This window comes from Panthera onca, chromosome A3, assembly GCF_046562875.1.
Source record: "Panthera onca isolate mPanOnc1 chromosome A3, mPanOnc1 haplotype 2, whole genome shotgun sequence".
Taxonomy (NCBI): Eukaryota; Metazoa; Chordata; class Mammalia; order Carnivora; family Felidae; genus Panthera; species Panthera onca.
Genome location: NC_138341.1, coordinates 24,734,346 through 24,758,084, shown reverse-complemented (window position 1 = coordinate 24,758,084; position 23,739 = coordinate 24,734,346). Strand labels below are relative to the sequence as shown.

The 23,739-nt window shown below is 36.2% G+C and overlaps 1 protein-coding gene across 8 annotated transcripts in view; it reads right to left on the bottom strand.

The window, feature by feature from the left end:
- LCLAT1 (lysocardiolipin acyltransferase 1) overlaps positions 1 to 23,739 on the bottom strand; it is a 181,666-nt gene that overhangs the window by 69,553 nt on the left and 88,374 nt on the right. For all 8 annotated transcript variants that reach the window (XM_060651946.3, XM_081795197.1, XM_060651932.3 and 5 more), the window contains 2 exons: positions 6,201 to 6,347; positions 312 to 428 (listed from right to left, as the gene is read on the bottom strand). In XM_060651946.3, the coding sequence (XP_060507929.2) occupies positions 312 to 428; positions 6,201 to 6,347 (264 nt within the window). The remainder of the gene's footprint in view (positions 1 to 311; positions 429 to 6,200; positions 6,348 to 23,739) is intronic.

The window sequence follows — 23,739 nt, the reverse complement described above, 5'->3', positions numbered from 1 at the left end:
GTGTAAGTGTTAAGATACTTTCAAGGTAGTTTTGCTACTTTGAGAAAAATTTAAAAAGAGAATGATAGTCTACTTGTATTATTTTCTGTTATTCCAAGAGAAGGAAACATTTTTTATAAGGCTATCTTTGATATTTGATAAAGAATACATACTAAGACATTTTAGTGCATGGGGTCAATTTAGTATAAATGTGACAGTATCTTATACCTTGAGAAGAAAATATGAAAAAGTGCTTTGTAAATTCTAAAGGGCTACAAAGTTCAATAACCATTGCCACTTACATAAAAACACAGCCTTTTGATGGTGCTTACCTTCTCTTAGGCGGTCTACGACAAAAGTGAAGCCTGTAGTTCTTGGGTGTAAGACATATTCATATTTCTGAAGCCCATTCTTTTCAGCAAAATCATTACTTCGAGCTTTGCTGTTTTCTAAACAAAACAACAAACTGTTAGAAGCCATAAAATAAAGGAAGAGAAGTGAGATAAGGAACCCCTGAAGAATTTCTTTGATGAAATGGCAGTTATTCCATCTGTAAATACTGAATATGGCATATTGAGTCAAATGAGAAGATACAAACACTGCAGTCCCTAACAAAGATCCTAGAGTTTGGGGAATTTTGAAATTTTTATAATAAGGTATTAAATAGGACTTGTTAGAATGTTTCCTGAAATTCACATCAAAATCTTTAAAATTCTTAAAGGGATTTCATAAAATAGTCAACATACAATGAAAGCTGAGGTACAAATAAAATACTAACAAACCAAAATTTTCATAAAATAGTCCTTACATAACAAAAACTGAAATACCAAAAGAGGTTAATAAAACTAAAATACTTTAAATAAACATAAGGACCTCTACACTCAGAAAAAAACAAGTAGTCAATATGCCAAATATATCAAATCAACATTTTTTTAGCCCAGTAATTTAGGGCTTCAATGCAAAGTGAAATCTCTGCCCTGCTCAGGCATAGAGCATGCTAATATTACTAACCAAAACCTCTCCCCAACAGAATGGGCACATGATTAGCACATCGTGTACAAACATCTGAACATGGTTTGGCTGAATATAGTTACAGAGTCAAGTATATGTTCCAGTTGTTGGCAAAAGTTGCTTTTTCCATTCCATGAGGTAACTTTATAAGTTCCAAGAAGAACCAAACCCATTATTCAGCAAATATATTTGGAAAAAGTAGTGTTCAGAAATTTGGCCTCAACTGCTGGGAGAGATCATGAAATACCTTCTGATGACAGCAGATGTTAGAATCCGCAACTCTCAGCTGCATCCTAAAATTTATAGACTATTCCAAGTCACAAGAAAAAAAACTTTATATAAACCCAACCCTCCTCGGAATAAATTTAAGATCACGGAGTCCTCAAACCTCAAAAAACCATAGATGAATTCTTCAACATGACAATATTCAAAGAATACCCCTTTAAAGATGTTAACACTATTTTATAGTTGAAGAATCGAGTCAAAGAACTAATACCCACAGTCCCTAGCAAGACAAAAGTACAGGCTGGAAACATGAAAAGGAGTAAGCTCTTCTCACGTTCATTTGAGAATATCCTGGGTATGGGACTCCAAAATAGTTTTTGATAGACAGCCAGGGGGCCCTTCCATGGAATGAAGAATCCCAGGGACACTACAAAGATGAGTAGTTAACTACTCTTCAGTTTCCTCTTCTGGTGCATAACAGACTCTGGGGATCGGAACTCTGTCGTAGAATGGGAACACAAGTAGTTCTAAAAATGTAAGGTCACAACGTAGGGCAGTAGAGATAATCAGAGACACAAAGAGATTAGAGATGCAGATTTTTCCTTCCATCCCACTTCATCTACCCAACCCCGGACTCTGATTATTAGTAAGCATACCAGCCTCCCTCTTTCTGACCACAGCCTCCTGTCTCGTCAGCTCACTGCTGGTAACACTCCAGCCAGCCCTTCTTACTCCTTACACTTGGAGTTGACTACTGGCCACTCTGCATTCTCAAACCAGCCAGGCATGTTTCTACTTCAGGGTCTGTTCAGGTATTCCTTTCCCTGCCTGGAATGCCTTCCAGATACCTGCAAGGTTTTCTGCTTCATTCAATTAGTCTCTACTTTAAGAGAAATTTAACGGGCTTCTTTTGACAAACTTCTATAAAAGAGTACTCTATACCCTATCTATTCCTCTCCCTGTCCTTATCTTGCTTTATTTCTCTGCACAGCATTTATGAAGACTTGACATGTTTTTATTAACTGATTGGTTTTTTATTCTATCTTTCCTCATAGAATGTAAGCCTCATGAAAGTAGGGACTTTGTTTTGTGTATAAAACTTCATGTACTCACATTTCTTAAATGAAGAAATTCTATGTACAAAGTGTTTAATTACATGAAGTATTATAATTGTTAAAACCCAGAAAAGCTTTTTTTTCCCCCAAATCACAGACACAGAACTCAAAATTACAGTATACCAGCTGTTATGGTTAATTTTATTTATCAAAGTGGCATAGCCAGGTTACCCGGACAGTTGGTCAAATATTATTCTAGATGTTTCTGTGAAGGTATTTTTCACTGAGATTAATATTTAAATCAGAAGACTTTGCATAAACAGATTACTCTCCATAATATGGGTGAGCCATATCCAATCACTTACAGGCCTGAATAGAAAATGACTAACCTCCTCAAGCAAAAAAGAGGTCTGTCAGCAGACTGCCTCTGGACTTGAACTGCAGCTCCTCTCTGGGTCTCCAGACTAACTTACCCTGTAGATTTTTGACTCGATAAACCTCCACTACCATGTAAGTCAGTTCCTTAAAATAAAGTCCCAATTCCCATCAAAACTTCTCTCCATCTCACTCTCTCGCTCTACACACACACACACACACCCTGTTGGTTCTGTTTTTCTGGACCCCAACTAATAAACCAATATAAAACTCCCCAACCTTTAAAACACATGTTTTGAAAGAATAAATAATGAAAGGAGAGATAATACCACATTAAGTGCAAAGAAAAGTGTAATTCCAGTTTCACCATTATTCAAAATTATATGTGCGTACATATGCACATATACATGTGTATGTGTGTGTGACCAAATGACCAAAGCAATGGACCAAAATTACAATGGTATTTGTTTGTGGGCAGTGGGATTATAATTCTTGTGCTCTCTTCTATGTTTCTAAATTTCCCCAAATTCACATCTATCACTTCCATACGCAAGAAAAAAGTTACAACCAATAACATATAAAGATAAAATATATGTAAAGTTACATTTAAAAACACTAATTTGAAAATGTTGCAAGCCAGTTGGACTCTGAACTTAAGGTTATAAAACATTCCCTTCAGGCTTAAAAAAAAAAAAAACAAGTTTCAAGTTAACTGTGGTAACTAAAAACACCCTTGAATTAACAGACACTTTTTCAAAGACAATCATTATCTTAACTCAAAACTACATGTATAACCCTGTTAAAAAAAACTTCTGAAAGCTTCAGGACCTGTTTTTTCTAGCTTTTGTAAGCTGGCCTTAAAAAATGTAAATATCATTTTAACTTAAAAAATATACAACCACAACATGTAATGGTGAGCAGAACCCTGAAAATAAGCAACTAGATGTTAAGTTCATCACATAAAAGAGACAGCTGAGAACAAATACAGACTGAAAAAAGTTTTAAATATATACTTCATAGGCTCTGAAGATCTAACATATAAGCATTTTAACACTAATATACCATAAAGTCACACCAATCCAGAAGCTTTTTTTCCTTTAGCTTTTAATGACTAAGTAACTTCTAAAGCTGCCATTCTTTAATGTACATTTTGGCATTTGCAAATATAAACCAATCTATCACTTCAGTAAATTACCTTTTATAATATGGCTGATATTTCAACACCCAAATATATTCTACATTCTTTTTTTTAAAGTTTATTTATTTTGAAAGAGAGAGAGCAAGCATGAGCGAAGGAGGGGCAGAGAGAGAGGAGAGGAGAATCCCAAGCAGGTTCCACACTGGCAGTGCAAAGCCCGATGTGGGGCTCTATCTCACAAACCGTTGAGATCATGACCTGAGCCGAGAGAGTTGGATGCTTAACTGACTGAGCCACCCAGGCACCCCAAAGTATTACATTCTTAACTATTATAAGATTTAAATATGGCTATGTGTCCATGGTAATTTCCTAATGATAGTTCAGTTCTGGGAATCAATTAATCTACAAGCTACAATACATTTTCAAGCTTCAATGATATGTATCCAATATTATCCTCAGTATTATTCTCTGAGATCCAACTACTTTTAGAATTTTAACTATAAAAATCAAACCTATATAGTAAGCATATATTAGTACATTAGTACATAATACTACTGAATAAAAATTGCCATGGTTCACTTAGCTCCATCCAAACAGGTAAGTCCAAGATCTCTTCCGTGATATCAACGGTGAATGTTTCCCAAAATATCTGAATTTTCCTCATTAACATATTATGGCTTAGTCACCCATTCACTTAAATAGTTGTATAAAATATATTTTTCATCTTGAACTCTCTTTGTAGGTACCAGGTTCCACAAATTATTATGTCCACATAATGAATTAGTATGTTCATTTACATCTTCTCCCCTCTTAAGCTCTAAAAGTTGCCCTGAGTTCTCAGTAGCTCTTGAGTTGCCTCGATCTGGTCTTGAAGATTTGGAAGACAAGTTCATGTTCTGTCTCTCCATACTATTTGTGACTTTTAGACTTTAGTTTGTCTTCTCTCGTACAGCAGACCTTCATTGACTGGATCCTTCCCAAATTCTACTGTATCTTTCTTGAAGTAGCCAGGTTATTAACAGCTTTAAAATTTTGCTCTTTTGAGTCGGATTCTATAGAACTGCTTCCTGTCCAAGCTTACCCACCCTGCCAATATTCAACCACAACAGTTCTTCTGTCTTAAATGCTAGACTGCAGTAGGTGGCTTCATCTGCAAAAATGATCTGTGCCTTAAAAAGTGTGAGAACCACTGATCTGGAAGAATAAAAGACTATTTTGGTTTTAATCTTGTAAAGAATTCCTTGAGATCCACTGGTATTCTTGGCCCATGCATATAGTTTAATAACTGGGAAGGCACAAAAGTCCTAAATATATCCTCCTGTGTCCCCTCCACAAATCTGTGGTAGCTGAATTTTCTTGAGGACAGGACAAAGCCTTTCCTGCTTATAGTAGGGATAAAGCTTTAAAATACCCAGAGAAAGGGGCACCTGGGTGGCTCAGTCAGTTAGGTGTCCAACTTCGGCTCAGGTCATGATCTCACAGTTTGTGAGTTCAAGCCCCGTGCCAGACTCTGTGCTGACAGCTCAGAACCTGGAGCCTGCTTCGGATTCTGTGTCTCCTTCTCTCTCTGCCCCGCCCATGCTCACGCTCTGTCTCTGTCTCTGTCTCTCTCTCTCTCTCTCCCCCCCGCCCCAAAAATAAACATTATAAAAAATTTTTAAGAAATACCCAGAAAAAGGCAACATAATGACTTAAATCAACAATAAATGAATGGGTTACATCATATGTTTTTCTTAGGAAAAAAAGTTGAGAAAGAAGGGCTTGATGGATAAATATATGTATCTTGAAAGAGGACAGAGAATATATAGAACAGGAAGGGGATTTTAAAATTAGCCTTTATTCTTAACATTTCATTGGCTATTTGTGTTTGTGTGTGTGTGTGTGTGTGTGTGTGTGTGTGTACAGTGGTTCCATACAAACCATATACAATTATATAAAAAGCTGATACATGATATATATAGTGAGACTTAAAACATAAAGCTTGCGGCACCTGGGTTGCTTAAGTGTCTGACTCTTGATTTCAGCTCAGGTCATCCCAGAGTCTTGAGATCGAGCCCCACACTGGGCTCCACACTAAATGTAGAGACTTAAAATGCTCTCTCTCTCTTTGCCTCTGACCCTCTCCCCTACTCACGCTCTAAAATAAATACTGTAATTAAAAATAAAATAAAAATATAAAGCTCTAGGATGGCAAGTAGGAACAGTAATGGCCTCTTGAAGTTGCCCATCATAGATTCTATGGTCTGGAAACCAGGAATTCTAGGTTCTGACGTGCTACTGATGAACTGAGTGAGTGATCTTAGTGGCAGGCCATTAATCTTAGTTCAGTTGCTTCATGTGAGGAATAAGTTTAGACTAAATGATTTCTAAGTTCCTTCATGTTTTAAAATTCTGTGATCTAATCCTAGGTTACCTACCTGTGAAATCAGTCCCTTCTGGGAATATGAGGAGTTGAAGTGGTTCATGGATGTCACAAAAATAATCAATCATGTCTTCAAAATGGCTCTTGTCATCCTTCCATTTCCTATGAATGAAGATATAGGCAGCAGCCTGCATGGCCCAACCTAGAATCAATTTAACAAGTATTTACATATAATTTTATTACCAATATCCACATAGTATTGAGTATTTCAATTTTTTTTTTTTTTTACTATGGATTAGTTACTATCCTAATCACCTCACGATATACCTTGGGTTAAATAACACCTATACCAGAGAATAGTCTTAAAGGGTTTGCAAAATTCTCAAAAACTTTTTTTCAAGCCAAGCCTAGCTATTAAAATAGCAAGGAAAAAAACTTTCCTAATATTTACCAGTAAACCATCCAAAGTTTTAACAATCCTAACCAGACATTTTAACCAAGGTACCTACAAGAGATATACAACAATATGTTATTAGGCTTATAAAACAGTAAGCAAAGGATTGTTCTCAAGTCATGTATACAAGCATTCTCTTTCATATTTCCCATTCTGTACCAGTCAATCTCTAAATTCAACTATTTTCAATGCTGGCCACTTCTTTAGATTTTATCGAAAAGACAAAATGTGTAATGGGTACTAAACACACTAACCAGAATATACACTGTGATCACAATCCCTTTACACTTAGGGCGAATCAACCTTGCTACCAAAGAGGCAGCCAGCCTTGGACGAGCCATGTTTTACCTAACAAGCCATCCCTTCCTGGCCAGAAATGACTAAAAGTAGTGTGGTAAATAGCTGACTTAAGGCAGCCAATCTATAGCCTGTTCAATAGTCTATGAAGCACGAAACACTTGGCCCAAACACAGTAACTCTCGTGGCCAATCAAATGTTCTCTCTCAGAATTTTACCTGAGACCATGGAGAAAAAGCACTGGCAATATAAAGGTAAATGGATGGATAAAAAAGCAGATACTATGACAGTAGCAGCTGAGGGAAAATAAACATTGTACACTGTAGTACAGATCTAAAAATCTTGCTGAAGTGCCTAAAGTTGATTGTAATCCAGAGCAGAAGACAGTTTTAGTCTCCACAAGCTGGCCAGTCTATGGATCCGCCTCTCGGGTGTCCGTAAGAGTCCATCTCCCTTACAGCCACGTGTATCTTTGCAGTAAGTGGTAGTTCCTTGCAAACAAAGAACACGACTAAAACGATAGTTTTAAAACGTCATTTGGTAAAGACAGTGGCACCCTGGGAATATATAAAAGGATCATTAAGTCATTTGTTAATGATTTTAAAAACCATAAGACTCTTTGGTTTGAATAAGTCCGAGCTAGAATACTGGAGTCTACAAATGCAAATGAACACACACCCAACAACCCACTTCAGCGTAGGTCTTGCTGCTGTACTCCCAATTATTAGTCACGCACTGTACTCTCAGTCATATCCATCAGTACTGGACTTGATCCCATCATCTCTCCTCCTTCACCCGAGGACACCGAGGCCCACAGTGTAGCACCTTTCGGCAGTGTAGCTCTGGAGTAAGATTGCCTGGGTTAGAACCATAGCTCTACCACAAAAGAGCTGTTCAGTCTTTGTCCCTCACCGACCCCAAATGTCAAAATGAGCATAATGCCGTGATAGTATGTACCGAATAGGGATTGTTGTAAGAACTAAGACTTATCACAAACTGCCAATAAATAATAGCTATTATCATTATTGTGATTAAGAAGTTATAATAATACTAAGAATATTATATCAAGGGACATAAAAATGTAACAAGTTCCTATTCACAATATCAAAACAAAAATGCTTTAACGGTCAGTTATATGAATATGCCACAACTTATACTCTTGAGGGAGAGATTTCTTAGCTATTAGGAATAAAGTTAATATGGATATTCTTGTATCTTTTGTCAAATGCAAGCACTAAGTTCTATAGAGTTGAGTACTCAGGAGTGAAGCAGCTTCATCAAAGGATTTACGTATGCCCAGCGTCAGTAGACAGCATGTTTTCGAAGTGATTGTACCAACTGACACTCCTACGGCAACGTATGAGCGCTCTACCTGCTCTATTAATGGCCTCGGCAACTCTAGGTCTTATAGGTCCTTTTAATTTTAGCCCTTCTAATCCAGGTACAGTGGTTTGAGCTTGAATTTCTCTTATGATTAATGACAGTAACAGCCTTTTCATATGCAAGTCTTCGATGTCTTTGTGAAGCGCTTCTCCAAACTTTTTGCACACACATACACAGTAAATCTATATAACTCTAGGTTTCAAAGATACAATATGCCAAATATCATCCCTCAATCTGTAGCTTGCATTTTCTCTCCCTTAACGGTGTCTTGTTATGCACTAACATCTAACACTAATGAAGCCCAATTTACAAATCTTTTCCTTGTGGCTGGTGCTTGTAGTGCATCATTTAAGAAATTTTTGCCTGCTCCAAAGTTAAGAAGACATTATTCCATGTATTCTTCTAGAAGCTCTACTGTTTTAACTTTCACATTTTGGTTTATAATCCATCTCAAATGAATTTTTATATATCATGTGAAGTAGCAGCATAGGTCCTATTTTCCATATGGATATTCAAATGACAAGTATTGAAAGGACCATGAGATCATTAAATAATAAAATATTTAAAAAGTATTACACAATAAATGAAAACCTATTACTATAAAAAAAGTATCAAACAAGATAAAAGTATATAGATTCAAACAAGAAATATGTCTTTATTACCACATCTTTCAACCCTGGTCCACCTGTCATAATTTGTTTTATAATCACAGCTAATAGTTTGATGTGACTTATTCTACATTTAAAAAATTCATTACATGTATGATTGGGGTTTTAAAAAAACACTTAAGAGTCATACCTTGTATACTGTTCTGTGATTTCCTTTTTTTCATTTAACGTGTCTATACATATGGATCTACTTCATTTTTTAATACCTGCACTGTATTCTTTACTAGTGTTTCTCAAACCAGTTTTAATTTTAATTCCTTAACCATTATTGACTAACAGTTTCGTAAAATACAATAAAATGAATTACTAGGGCAATGATCACACACTTGGAAGTTATAACAATGTCACGACACTCTAAAAATTCCCACCTACTATTCTTCCCTGTTTATGTCCTTACCTCATAGTGGACCAGCCAGAGTTTGCTAACAGTCACTGTTACAAGAATCACACTTTAAGTAACACTGTTCTGTGCAGATATACCATGATCTGCTAACCTACTAGCATTTAGGATATACCCAATCTGAGAATCTGTCTTTACTAGAAAAGTTTACTCCATTCACATTTATTAGGGGAACTGCTGTTTCTTTTCCTGACATTTATGTTTCATGTGTGTTGGACTTTGATTTCTCACCCACCTCTCTCCCCTTTTCTGTCTTTAGCTGAAATTACTAAGTTTTCTCAGCCTCCTTTCTTTGTTCTCTGATGCAGAGGTCAGCAAATTATGGACCAAATCCAGCCCACTGTCTTTGAATGGCACACAATCCAAGAATATTTTAGAAGATACGAAAAATACATCAAATTCAAATTTCACATTAATGAATAAAGTTTGACTGGAGCTCAGCCATACCCATTTATTTATATAGATTATCCATGGCTGCTTCTGTGCTGCAGGGGCTGAGTCAAACAGGTGCAGCAGAGACAGTACTGCCCACAATGCCTGAAATATTTTACTATCTAGCCCTTTATGAAACAGTTTGCTAACTCCTACTCCAGTGATTTGGAAACTGTATACTCTATTTTCTTCTTTTAATGGTCATCAAAGTTTTTTCAACTTTCTATTTTTGACAAACATTTAAACTTCTATAATTATATCAACATTGAGTCAGACAATAATGCTCTCCAAACAAAAAAGTATGTTTTCCTCTTGTCCCTTTTCCAAAATTTGTATAAATCATCTACTAGTTCTCCAAAGTTGCTATTACTAACACATTCCTTATGCTTCACAGAAACAATTTTTTTTTTCATGGAAACAATTTTAATTACTTAGACCTGATTCAAGTTCACTGGCTTCCCTGCTTATCACTGGTTCTTTTATCTTATGTCCTTGTTAGTCCTCCTGAAGGAATTTCTTTCAATAAATGTTTGACTCTTTGCATTCCTAAAATGTATTTATTTGTCCTCAACTTTTTGGAGGGTAGTTTCGCTAAACACAAAACTTGAAATTCCAAATCATTTTCCCCTGAGAATTTTAAAGCTTTTTTCCCCACACTGTTCCATCATCTAATATGGCTTGTGAGAAACTGGACATCAATCTGATTTGTGGAGATAACCAAATTTTCCCCTCTGGAAGCTTTCATGATTTCCTCTTTATTCTTAGTTTTATGAAATGTGACCTGTATGAGTCTAGGTGAGGCATATTTTCATTAGTGTCTACCCAGCAGTCGTTACATTCCTCCAATATGAGTCTTTAACACTGGGACTGTTCTTTTAGGTATTTAAGAAAATACACTTTCTCCTCTTCATTCTCTCAAACTTTCTCTCTGGAACTTCTGTTAGCTAGATGTTAACTTCTGGACTCATCTTCTCCTACTTTTCATCTCCTTTCAATTGACATTGTGCTCAAGGAAAATCCAATCCATTGGTTTCATCATCTACCTTACTAGTCTGATTTTATCTGGCCTACTTACTGAGTTTATTTCAGCAATTGCCTCTTTAATTTTTAAGACTTACAGTTGGTTCTTTCTATAGCAGCCAATTATTATGGACAAACAGCAAAATATAGAAGCTATGACAAATAAGAGTAATAATTTTAATAAAACTGCTCAGTGAATGATTGCCATGTGCCCAATATTATTCTAAGCTGAATTGTTAATTCTCAAGACAACCCTATGAATTAGGCAAAATTATTATCCTATTTTATGGATAAGGAAACTGAGGCATACTGAAACTCAAAGAGCTAATCAGTGGTTAAAACCAAGTTTCAGACAGAGACAATCTGGCTCCATAGCTGATGTTTTCAACCAATGTGCTAAACAGTCTCTCTGCAATATATACTTAAATCTCTTTAAAGGTATTAGGTAAATAAACATAGTTTAAGTTCTTCTAGGAGAATTATATATTCCTCAGAGGTTAGACTTCCCATTTTTTTTTTTTTAGTACTAGACTCTCTTTAACACTGTGCATTTTCCTCAAATTTCAATTCTAAACTGTCTTCAAATTTATAAAGGATGTTCTAGACTGAATGATACTGACAGGTAAAATGTATTTCTCCAAACCAAGTGAGAATATCTGTTGCTCCCTTGGGGAAAGGGAGCTGTAGCAAGACTTCTGGGGCTGTGCCATGAAACTTGTCTGATGGCCTGTATATGTCTCAGAAATCCCAGAAAGGGAAGTAAAATGGATGCATCAGTCAGGTTCTTGTACCTTTCTCCTCTAAAGATGGGATTATTCTTCTCCTTTGCGCCTTCGCCTTCTCAAATCCATTTGTACATCACTAATGCTTCTGAATTTTTTCTACTCCCTTAAGCTTGAACGTTTTTCTCCCTTTCATAAGAATCACAGGAACAATCTTGTGAATTTTTTTCCCCCATGTCATTGCCATCAATGTATACTTTGTGTTTAAAGCAATATCCACAGTTTTAACATTCTGGAGATCCTCAAACATACATTTTTATGACATTTACTTCACACGTCTATGGCTGGATAAATAACAGTACAATTGATCGTGTCATCTGAAATTAGTCTGTATTACTTGTTTTTTTCATACTTTTCCACTGGAGGGCATTCCATCCATCACCTGAATTTCTCAGACAAGGATTGGGAGTCGGGCAGGTTTATAAAGACAGATTTTGTGCATGCTGGCATGGCTCCTTCTGTCTTCCTTCTAAAACCCCATTTATGTTATCAGCATTGCCTTCTCTTTCTCAAAGCAGACAAGAGTAATCCCCAAGCATACTCTATTGTCAAAAACCACTGTATAATTTTAGAAACTGGTTTTCCTTGGCTTAAATTTTCTTTTATCAAATTTCAGAGTTGTATTTAAAAAAAAAAAAAACGAATTGAGTGGATTTTTAACATCATGCACTCTTTCTGATTAAAAAAAAGCTCTTTACACATTTTTTTTTTCCTTTTTTCCACTTCAATGCGGATACAGTTAAGGGAATCATAAAAACATCTGCACTACTCACCTAGTCCTATGAAAACTGAACTTCAAAGATAAATTAATCTGATGTATCACTGTTGTCCATGTATTCATTAATTCATTATGGTTATCTACTATGAGACTATAAATGTGACACCAAAAACAACATGGAAGAGACAAATTGTTCTCTTCATTACATCTTCAATCCTAGGGGAATGTTATCCACAGGCATCTAATAAATGAGAATGAGTGATATAAACAGATGCAAATTTTTGTATAAACTTATATCACAACAGTCATGAGCAAATACTGTATTTACTGAGGGTGCAGTTATGCACAATGATAATTTACATATAAATCCAGAACAAGTAATTATTTCTCAGAATTTCAACTTTGGTCAGGGTGTTAAATGCTACACAAAGTTAGGGAAGCCCTATCTTCTTTGAACTCAACATTTTATATTAGGTAATGCTGTCTACATCCCTCTCATAAGCTGCTTAACTTGCAAGATAAAAACCAGCCTTACTGCAAATTTCACAGACTCCACAAAGAGATTAACCTATCTACCTGCAGAGAGTAGGATGTCGTGCTTGACACTAAGGAAACACCTACTGATGGCTTTTGGTTGGCGAGATAAGGCTCCTTGCTTATAATTTGTGGGTTCACACTAGTGTGGGACTAAAATCTGTCTTTCATACTGGGCAAGATTTCCCATTTAATCAATTTCCTAGATGAACTGACATCTAAGAAGCCCACTGCTCTGCAAAATGAATTCCTAAGTGAAGCACATTACTAGTTCTGTACACTGAGAAGAACAACTAGCATGTGATAGGCAGAATAATGTCCCCACAAAATAGGTCTATCCTCATTCCCAGACCTGTGAGTATGTGACATGGCAAAAAAGAATCAGCTGAACTTAAGACAGGAAGATTATCCTGGATTAGCCTACTGGACCCAATGCAATCAGGGGGGTCCTTAAAAGTGGGAGAGGGAAGCAGGAAAAGACTCATGTAAGCGAGAGGGATGCGACCAGTCTTTATTGGCTTTAAAGGTGGAGAAAGGGGGCCAAGTGCAAGGGACTAAGTGTCCAATTAAAGCTGGAAAAATCAAGGAAACCGATTCTATACAAAAGCCTACAGAAAGAAACCAGTCCTGCCAATGCCTTGATTTTAGCCCAAACAGAGTCACCTCAGACTGGTAACCTCCATAACTGTGAGATGATAAATGTGTGTTGTTTAAGCCACTCTACTCACAGTACAAGCACTAATAGGAAACTAATACAGAGCACAATCAGGGCCAAGATCTCAGTTTCTAATAGCATTCATTAAGAAATGGAACTAGGATTCCTTAGAGAAATGTGGAGTCCAGGGCTGGGGAGGGAAAATACAAAAATCTTATACCACTAGAAAGTGAAAAGTTAAAAAAAGGTTTAAAAAAAAAAAAAAAAAAAAAAAAAAAAGATGGAGGCCCAAAAAGACACAAACGCCAACCTCCAAGATATTCCACTGGACAAAGCCATACAATGTCAACACTGTAATAAATAATACGAAATTATAACCCAAAGGAAAAAATATCAACAAGTTCATATTGGTATAATTATATGACTGAATAAATAAATAAATGAGAAGGGACAAATCTTCCTTACAGAATTACAAATAAAATATGTAGATACTCCTCACTGCAGGAGGTAAAGTTCAATACCCACCCCCTCCCAGCCCTTGTACGTGGGCTGCTGTTAGTGAATAAACATATATAAAAAGGGGGAGAAAACAGAAACTTTATGGTGGAGAAACCTGGCAGGCACCACCTTAAGACAAATGATTACAATTAACAGCACCAGTGATAAGCCATGTGGATATCATGGACCTCCCTGCTAAAATGAGAAGAGCACTTTATCTCCATGGTGCTTTTCCCTCTAACCCATAGCCCCCATCTAATCATGAGAAGATATACAAACTCAAATTGAAGAACATTCTACAAAGTATCCAACCAGTACTTGTCAAAAGCACCAAAACAAAGAGAGACTGCCACTGAATGGAGACTAAGGAAACATGGTGACCAGAAGAAAGGACAGGATCCTCAACTGGCTCCTGGCACAGAAAAAGGACATCTGAAATCCGAATGAGATCTGTAGTTAATGGGATTGTACCCTCTTCTTTTGATACATGTCCTAAAGAAGCTAGGTGAAGAGAAACATTTTTTGTACTATCTTTGCAAGTTTTCTATAAATCTAAAATTATTCCATATAAAAAGGTGTTTAAGAATCAGCTATTAGCTGATCCAAATTTTTGCTTGATTAAAAATATATATATAAATAACCACTGCTTTGCATTCTAAACTCAGAGACCTTAATATTCTTACTTGGGATTCATTTACCATTTACTTGACTATAATAGTTAAAAGATTATCAGTAACAACATTTCTAAGATATAGTTTTGGCATTATTTGTACCGTGGAGGAACATTTCTAATTCTTGGCTACATCATATGTCCCTGCCTGGTGTTCATTACACAATGGTGTAACACTCAGAAATATCTGACTGCAAGCACAAGGAAAATGTTTTCTGTAAGATTTATGATAAGGAATAAGAAAAAAAACCCACAATTTTTTTGAAACTCCTCTAATAATGACATATATAATAAATCTAACAGCCAATTCGTTTTTTCCTCAGTATTGCAATGCTGCCTTTCTCATAATAAAAAATAAAATAAATAAAATTTCAATTTAGAGAGCCCTCTCTTAGCCACAAGTGAAAGGACAGCTGAAGGCAGTGCAGTCCAGTTCTCTATTGACATTAAGGTCAGGGTCCATGGGGTCCACTGGGGCCATCTCTCCTATCTTTTTACTATTATTATAAAGTACTCTTTTCAAAGTTGGCTCAAACTGATCACTGAAAGATTTATTTTGTTTGTGCTTCTCCACTAAATGCAAAACAGACACAAGACCCTAAAGCTCCCCCCTAATTCTTTCACTGCTCTCTCCTAAAAATCACCCTGTCATAAAAGCATTCTTTTTAGGTAATTTTTAGAATCTACTTATTAATTTAAGCAAAGGAATCCCTTCATTTTCAGTAGGCATAGGGGTACTGAAAAGCCTAGAATCGAAACACGCTTCATAAGCTCATATTTATTTGGGAGGCCAAGCAGCCTGAAGCAATGCAAATCTGACTGGGGTATCAGAGATGGTTCACATCTCTAATTGGGATATCCAACTGAGGTAACCAATTGTATTAACTTCAGTAAGTGATTGCTTGGATGGCCTTAAAGCCCAGAGCAGTTTCTCCCACCCCAAAGAAACTGTAAACTTCCATACAGCTCAGGCTTTAAGTTTTGTTAAGGAGTAAACTAACAAATTCAAAAGCTTCATTTAAATTACTTAGATCTCAAGACAATCCTAAAGAGTTACTTAGTTTTCAGTATAATCCTAGAAAGAAGTATAATCCTGGTATATAGCCTGGCACATGACTTAACTGAACTGAACCTTTGTTCCCAATGGGTTTCCCTCCCTCCCTGACCACCCCTCGCCCCCGCCAAAAAAAGGCATCAAAACTCATCTCAGCCAAGTAACTCTGGCAACTGAAACTATAAAATCAACAATTACAAGAACTCATTTTGCAACTAGAATTGCTAAGATGAAACTGATCTTTGCTTTGTATCTGAAAAGACACAGATCTGAATGTGATATCTAGCCACAGAACTAAAAGGTTTAATATACTGCACTATATTTCATTTGATGGTTTTCATAAAGATTTTGATTCATGATAAGCACTGAATAAAATGTACTGAATGAGTAAATCAATCATTGGATATTTTTCTTTAGAGCGTGGTGAAATGGGGAAAGCAAATTTTTGGCCATGAATGACAGAATACTAATCTGGAAGTCATATAAACAATCTGGATTTATGTTTCTTACATAAAATAAAGCTGGCCCCAAGGCTGGTTCGGAGGCCAGGCTCTCGTTTTCTACTCCGCCATCCTCTTGGACACAAGACAGCTGCGGCAGCTCCAAGTATGATGTGCTCTAACAATAATGTCCCAAGTAGGAAAGAGGCAGCTCCATCCTCCCTTCATCAACTCTTGCCCTTTGATGAAGGAGGAAATCTGCCCTAGAGCCTCCTGACACACTCCCTCCCTTTTGTCTTGACACTGGCTATTAGGAGGCAGAGAAAGTATCAGGTATTTTCATCCTGTCATGAGATGTATACATTAATAATAATTAAAAAAAAAAACGGTTCACTGTCAAAAATGGTGAAACATCATCTTTGTCTGGCCTTTAGGTGTTTAGTAATAAATGCAACAACACAGGGAACAAGGCTGCTGCGAAATCTTCTATAATTTAGATACAAGAAGAAGCCAGACATTGATCAGTTTCTTGTGGTTTAGCCATACAAAAGTTTGCTGTGAGAGTAACAGCTACAGTATAGGTATTAAGTAGCCAGGATTTGTGTAGTTAGTAACCAGGAACCCTTGACGAGAAGTCCCCTTTGAAGAAAGGGTCACAGAGGGAGCTTCAAATATGTTTGTGGAAGAGATTCCTTCCCGGAAGGCCAAACCAGTTGTTAGCCTGGATGATGAACACACTTATCTAAGGTAGGCGACAAAACTCATGTCTTGGTTGTACCAAAGAAACTAGTGGGGCTGGGATGTTAGTGACACCAAGTCTTGTGAGAGATTTCTCCAATTAGAAATCTATTCCTCTTCGAGTTGTGAAGTAGCACTAATTTTTTTCTAAGTATAGTTGACACACAGTGTTACATTAGTTTCACGGTGATTTGACAACTCTATATGTATGTCATGCTCAGCACAAGTACAGCTACCATCTGTCACCATACAATACTATTACAATACCACCGACTACTTTTACCTATCCTGTACTTTCCACCCCTGTGATTAGTCCATAACTGGAAACCCACACTTCCCAGTCCCTCCTTCACCCATTTTTACCCGATATCTACCATCCACATCTTGTCAACCACCAGTTCTATTTATGTGTCTGTTTCTACTTTTTTGTTTATCCATTTGTTTCATTTCTTAGATTCCATATATACGTGAAATCACGTGATATTTGTCTTTCTCTGACCTATTTCACTTAGCATTATACCCTCTAAATCCATCCATATTGTCACGAATGGCAAGATTTCATTCTTTTTTATGGCTAATGTTCCATTGTATACATACAACATCTTCATTCATCTATTGATGGGCAGTTGGGTTGCTTTCCTATCTTGGCTATTGTAAATAATTCTTCAAGAAACATAGGATTGTATATATCTTTTCAAATTAGTGCTTTTGGTTTCTTTGGGTAAATACCTAGTACTGGAATTACTGGATTATATTTCTATTTTTAATTTTGGGGGGAGGCCCCATATTGTTTTCCACAGCAGCTATACCAATTTGCATTTCCACCAACAGTGCCTTAGGGTTCCTTTTTATGGACACCCTTGACAACACTTGTTACTTCTGACCTCTTGGATACTAGCTATTATAATGGAAGGTGATACCTCACTGTGGTTTTGATTTGCATTTCCCTGATGATCAGTGATGTTGAGCATCTTCTCATGTGTCTGTTGGCCATCTATACGTCTTTTTTTTTTTTTTTTAAGTTTATTTTGAGAGAGAACACACGTTGAGTGGGAAAGGGACAGAGAGAGAAGGAGAAAGAGAATCCAAGCAGGCTCTGCACTGTCAGCTTGGACCCTGATGCGGTGCTTGATCCCATGTTCAGTTTCACATCTAAACTGAAATCAAGAGTCAGACACCTAACCAGCTGAACGACCCAAGCACCCCAGCCATCTGTATATTCTTGGAGAAATGTCTATTCATGTCTTCTGTCCATTTTTTAACTGGATTGTGTGTGTGTGTGTGTGTGTGTGTGTGTGTGTGTGTGTGTTATTTAAGTTCTGTATATATTTTGGATATGAACCCCTTATTGGACATATCATTTATAAATGTCTTCTCCCATTCATTAGGCTGCCTTTTCATTTTGTTGATAGTTTCCTTCACTGTGCAAAAGATTTAATTTTGGTGTAGTCTCAATAGTTTGTTTTTGCTTTTATTTCCCTTGGCTCAGGAGACATATGTAGGAAAATGTTGCAAAGGCCAAAGTCAGAGAGATTCCGGTCTGTTTTCTTCTAGTTTTATGGTTTCGGGCCTCACATTTAGGTCTTCAATCTATTTTGAGTTTACGTTTTGTGTATGGTGTAAGAAAGTGCTCCTGTTTTCTCAACACCACTTACTGAAGAGACTGCTTTTCCCTATTGTACACCCTTGCCTCCTTTGTCACAGATTAGTTGTCTATATACACATGGGTTTATGTCTGGGCTCTCTATTCCGTCCCATTGATCTATGTGCCTGCTTTTGTACCAGTACAGTACTGTTTTGATTACTACAGCTTTGTAGTACCTCTTGATATCTGGGGTTGTTTGTGACACCTCTGAGTTTCCCTTTTCTTTCTCAAGGTTCTTTTTGGCTATTTGGGGTCTTTTGTGATTCCATACAAATTTTAGGGTTTTTTACTCTAGATCTGTGAAAAACGCTATTGGTATTTTGATAGGGATTGTATTGAATCCGTGATTTGCTTTGGGTAGCATGGATATTTTAATAATATAAACTCTTCCATTCCATGAGCGTAAAATATCTTTCCATTGGTCTGAATCATCATCAGCGTCTTCATCAGTGTTTTATACTTTTCAGAGTACAGTCTTTTACCTCCTTGGTTAATTTTATTCCTGGGTATTTGATTCTTTTCAGTGCCATTGTAAATGGAACTGTTTTGTTCCCCTCTCTTTCTGCTACTTTATTAGTGTACAGAAATGCAACAGATTTCTATATGTCAATTTTGTATCCTGCAACTTTATTGAATTAATTTATTATAATAGTTTTTTTGGTAGAGTCTTTAGGGTTCTCTATGTGTAGTATCGTGTCATCTGCAAATAGTGACAGTTTTACTTTTTCTTTACCAGTCTGGATGTCTTTTAATTCTTTGACTGCTATGGCTAGGATTTCGAGTACTATGTTGAATAAAAGTGGCAAGACATCCTTGTCTTATTCCTGGTATCAGAGGAAAAGCTCTCAGTTTTTCACCATTCAGCATGATGTTAGCTCTGGGTGTTTCATATATATAGCCTTTATTATGTTGACCTCTAAGCTCACACTGTTTGCAGTTTTTATCATCAATAGGTATCTAATTTTGACAAATGCTTTTCTGCATCTATTGAGAGGATCATATGATGTTTACCCTTCATTTTGTTAATGTAGTGTATCACACTGATTGATCAGTAGATACTGAACCATCCTTGCATCTCTGGAATAAATCTCACTTGATCATGGCAAATGACGCTTTTAATATACAGTGTGAAATTGGTAAAGTAAAAATCAGGTCCACCAAACTGGATGAAGTCAAAGACTTCCAGGGCTTAAAGATATTAGTTTTAGAGAATGTCAATTTAAAGTAGGAGAAAGCAAATAGTAATAATAACAATAATAATAATAATAATAATAATAAAGAAAATAAAGTAGGAGGAAGCTATGTAGGAGAGGAAGAATTTTCCTTCTCATAGGAGATAAAGTTTGGTATTATAAATTGCAAATATCTCAAATAGGAAAACATCCATTCTTTGTGCTTAATACACAGTTGTTAATAAAGTTAAGGTCACATCAATTTAGTAACTCTTAACACTGTAGGAGCAACGACATCTTTATTTCAACAATGTATACTTTACTAATCCTTATAAATACATCAATGAAACACACACAATTAAGATGGAAAGTTGGACCACCTAAATGATTATCTTTGCATCAACACCTCCCTGTGTTACAGCACTTCCATGTGTACTAGCTGGGTGCACTATAATCGTTGTTGTTACTGGGGAGTTGTAGAGTAGACTTTGACTGTTTTATTCAGGATTGATAAAAAGAAAAATGCTTAGAAAACACCAAAGGTATTTGAAATAAAATTGCAGTTATTTCTGTAAATCAAATTCACAAAAAATATTTAATGTGACCAAAAATATTTAATGTTTTGGCAGACAGGTCAGTACTCTGGGAGGCCAAACTTGGGAGCTACCCCCCACCCAGTTTCAATTATCCTGGGAAAGCAGCCCAGCCCAGGTGAGCTTCTGGCATACACTCAGTCTGCGTGTCTTTAACAACAGAACCGATAGAAGCATTCATCAGAGGCCATGCTGTAACTCCCCGTTCTCCCTGATCTCATTCTGAACAATCGTATTTCACAATTTCACATATTTCATAACAATTCTATCTCACAATTTGTGATTTTCCTACTTTTCACCATTCTGTTATGTTGCGGTTTTAGAATTGCAGAACTGCGTGACAATTTACTTTGAAACTATGATGTCAGGTCAGGGAGATTTTAAATTTAATACACAACATGGCCACTTTTTAAATCACTATCTCTTTAATATTTACTGCTCTTTATACTTTGGAAAGGCCTCAAACTCTTCTGCCACTAAGTGTCTGGAAAAATCAAGAAGCCATGAGTTGTGTAGGCACACATGAACAAAAAGCCCATTTGCCTGGTGATTCTGTACCAGGCAAATGGCTTTTTATGACATCTTTGGGTTAATATTTCATTTCATTAATTGCAACTAAGTGGTTACAAAGTTGACTAAAAATAAAAATCTATGTGTATACTACCATTAGATACAGCTGATTTCTAACTATAGGACATTTTTGGTTAAAATTTAATTTCCTGTATCTTAGCAAACTCCACCAAACTATTAACTTTAACAAAATTCTTTATAACCTGACCTGGAATCTAAATACCCTTACTGATTTCTTTCCTAACCCGTTATATTAGTCTGTTATTTCACCTTAGTGAAAGAATTCTTAAATTCCAAACTCTCATCCATTCTCCAACTTGGCACTACAAATATAAAATATCATTTTTCTTTAGTCATTTGTAAATGAACTAAATAGATTAGAAAACCCTATTCTAAACATCCGGTAAACAAATATTTATCAGAAATAATTACAAATAGCAATATTAAATATTCCCTAAAGTCATGTCAAACTGTCAACAGGCTAAGTCTAGTATAGTCTGAAGCAGGACTGAGATGTTTCCATTCTTTTCCCTTTCATTTCCCCCTGCAAATTCCAGCTTTAATACTCTCATTTGCAAACATGCTCCATTTGAAGTTTGGTTTGATTTTCGTGTTTTGTTTTCTTTCTGCCTACATTTTTGCCTTAATTTTCTTTGCACTTATTCACCACTGGTTCTAAAATCATTTTCTCTAATCCATAATCAGTTCTCATTAAATTTTGCATTTTCAAGAAATCCTACCAAGTCTACAAATATTCAAGAACCTACAATATGAAGGATACTCTATAAGGAGCTTATAACTCATGTGGGGGTAAGATGTACAAATGGAAAAGCTAAGAATGAAATACTTAGGTAGGAATTCATGACAAAAGAGGAGAAAGATTTGTGACAATAAAAATGACAATACCAGTGAAGAGCAGGAAGAAATAAAGCTTAGGTGGTGGGATAAAGAGAAAGAGTATGGGTCTCTGAGACACGGGAAAAATGAGGGCCTAATATGGACCTCTGTGAGGCAAAAGGCAGAGGAGGGATGTTCCAAACGGAACTACAGAAGCGACAAGCAGCAGCAAAAGCACTCCACTGGAACTTAATCCTTACAACTACCCAATAAAGCAGTGCTACTTTTTTAACTGAAATGAAACTGATACATAACATTAATTTTAGGTGTAAAACAAACTGATTCCATATGAATATATACTGGGAAATGATCACTATAGTATGTCTAGTTAACATCATTACCCATAGATACAATAGATAATTTTTCTCATAAGAACTTTAAGCATCTACTCTCAGCAACTTCTAAATGTTCAATCTAGTATTATTAATTATACTTACCATGCTGTATATTTTATCCCCATAACTTATTATTTTATGACTAGAAGTTTGTGCCTTTTGATCACCTTCACAAATTTTGCTAAATCCCCAACCCCCAGGCTCTGGCAACTACCAATGTGTTCTCTGCATCTGAATTAAGGTTTTGCTGTTTTCTTTGTCGTTATATTTTGGTTTTAGATTTCACATATATGTGAGATCATATGATATTTGTCTTCCTCTGACTTACTTCACTTGGCATAATACCTTCAAGGTCCATCCATGTTGTCTCAAAGGCAGAGTTTACTCTTTATCTATGGCTAACTAATATTCCTCTGTGTGTATAACTCAAATCTTTTGTTTTTTCATTTTAATTCCAGTGGAGTTAATGTACAGTGTTATATTAGATTTAGGTGTACGATATACTGATTGAACACTTCCATTTTTACTCAGTGTTCATCACAGTAAATGTATTCTTAATCTCCACCTATTTTACCCATCGCCTCGCCCACCTCTCCCCTGGTAACCATCTGTTTGTTCTCTATAGTTAGGAGTCGGTTTCTTGGTTTGTCTCTTTTTTTTCCCTTTGTTCATTTGTTTTTTTTCCATAAATTCAACATCTGACTAAAATAATATGGTATTTGTCTTTCTCTGAATGACTTACTTCACTTAGCTTTACACTCTCTGGACATATGGCAAGATTACATTCTTTTTTATGGCTGAGTAATATTCCATTGAATACATATACCACCTCTTCTACCCATTCATCTGTCGACAGACATTTGGGACATTTGGGTACCTTCCATGATTTGGCTATTATAAATAATGCTGCAATAAACATAGGGGTGCACGTATCCTTTTGAATTAGTGTTTTCCTATTCTTTGAATAAATACCCAGTATTTATTATAGGGTAGTTGTATTTTTAACTTCTTAAAATTTATTTTTATTTTTTAAATTTATATCCAAGTTAGTTAGCAGATAGTGGAAAAATGATTTCAGGAGCAGATTCCTTGATGTCCCTTACCCATTTAGCCCATCCCCCCTCCCACAACTCCTCCAGTAACCCTGCTTGTTCTCCATATTTAAGAGTCTCTTATGTTTTGTCCCCATCTCTGTTTTTATATTATTTTTGTTTCCCTTCCCTTATGTTCATCTGTTTTGTATCTTAAAGTCCTCATATGAGTGAAGTGATATGATATTTGTCTTTCTCTGACTGACTCATTTCACTTAGCATAATACCCTCTAGTTCCATCCATGTAGTTGCAAATGGCAAGATTTCATTCTTTCTTTTTTTTGACTGCCGAGTAATGCTCCATTGTGTGTGTGTGTGTGTGTGTGTGTGTGTGTGTGTGTGTGTAATAGTGCAATTGCTGGGTCCTAGGGTAGTTCTATTTTTAATTTTTTGAGGAACCTCCATACTGTTTTCCAGAGTGGCTGCACCAGTTTACATTCCCACCAGCAGTGCAAAAGACATCCTCTTTCTCCACATCCTTGCCAACATCTGTTGTTGCCTGGGTTGTTAATATTAGCTATTCTGACAGGTGTGAGGTGGTATCTCAT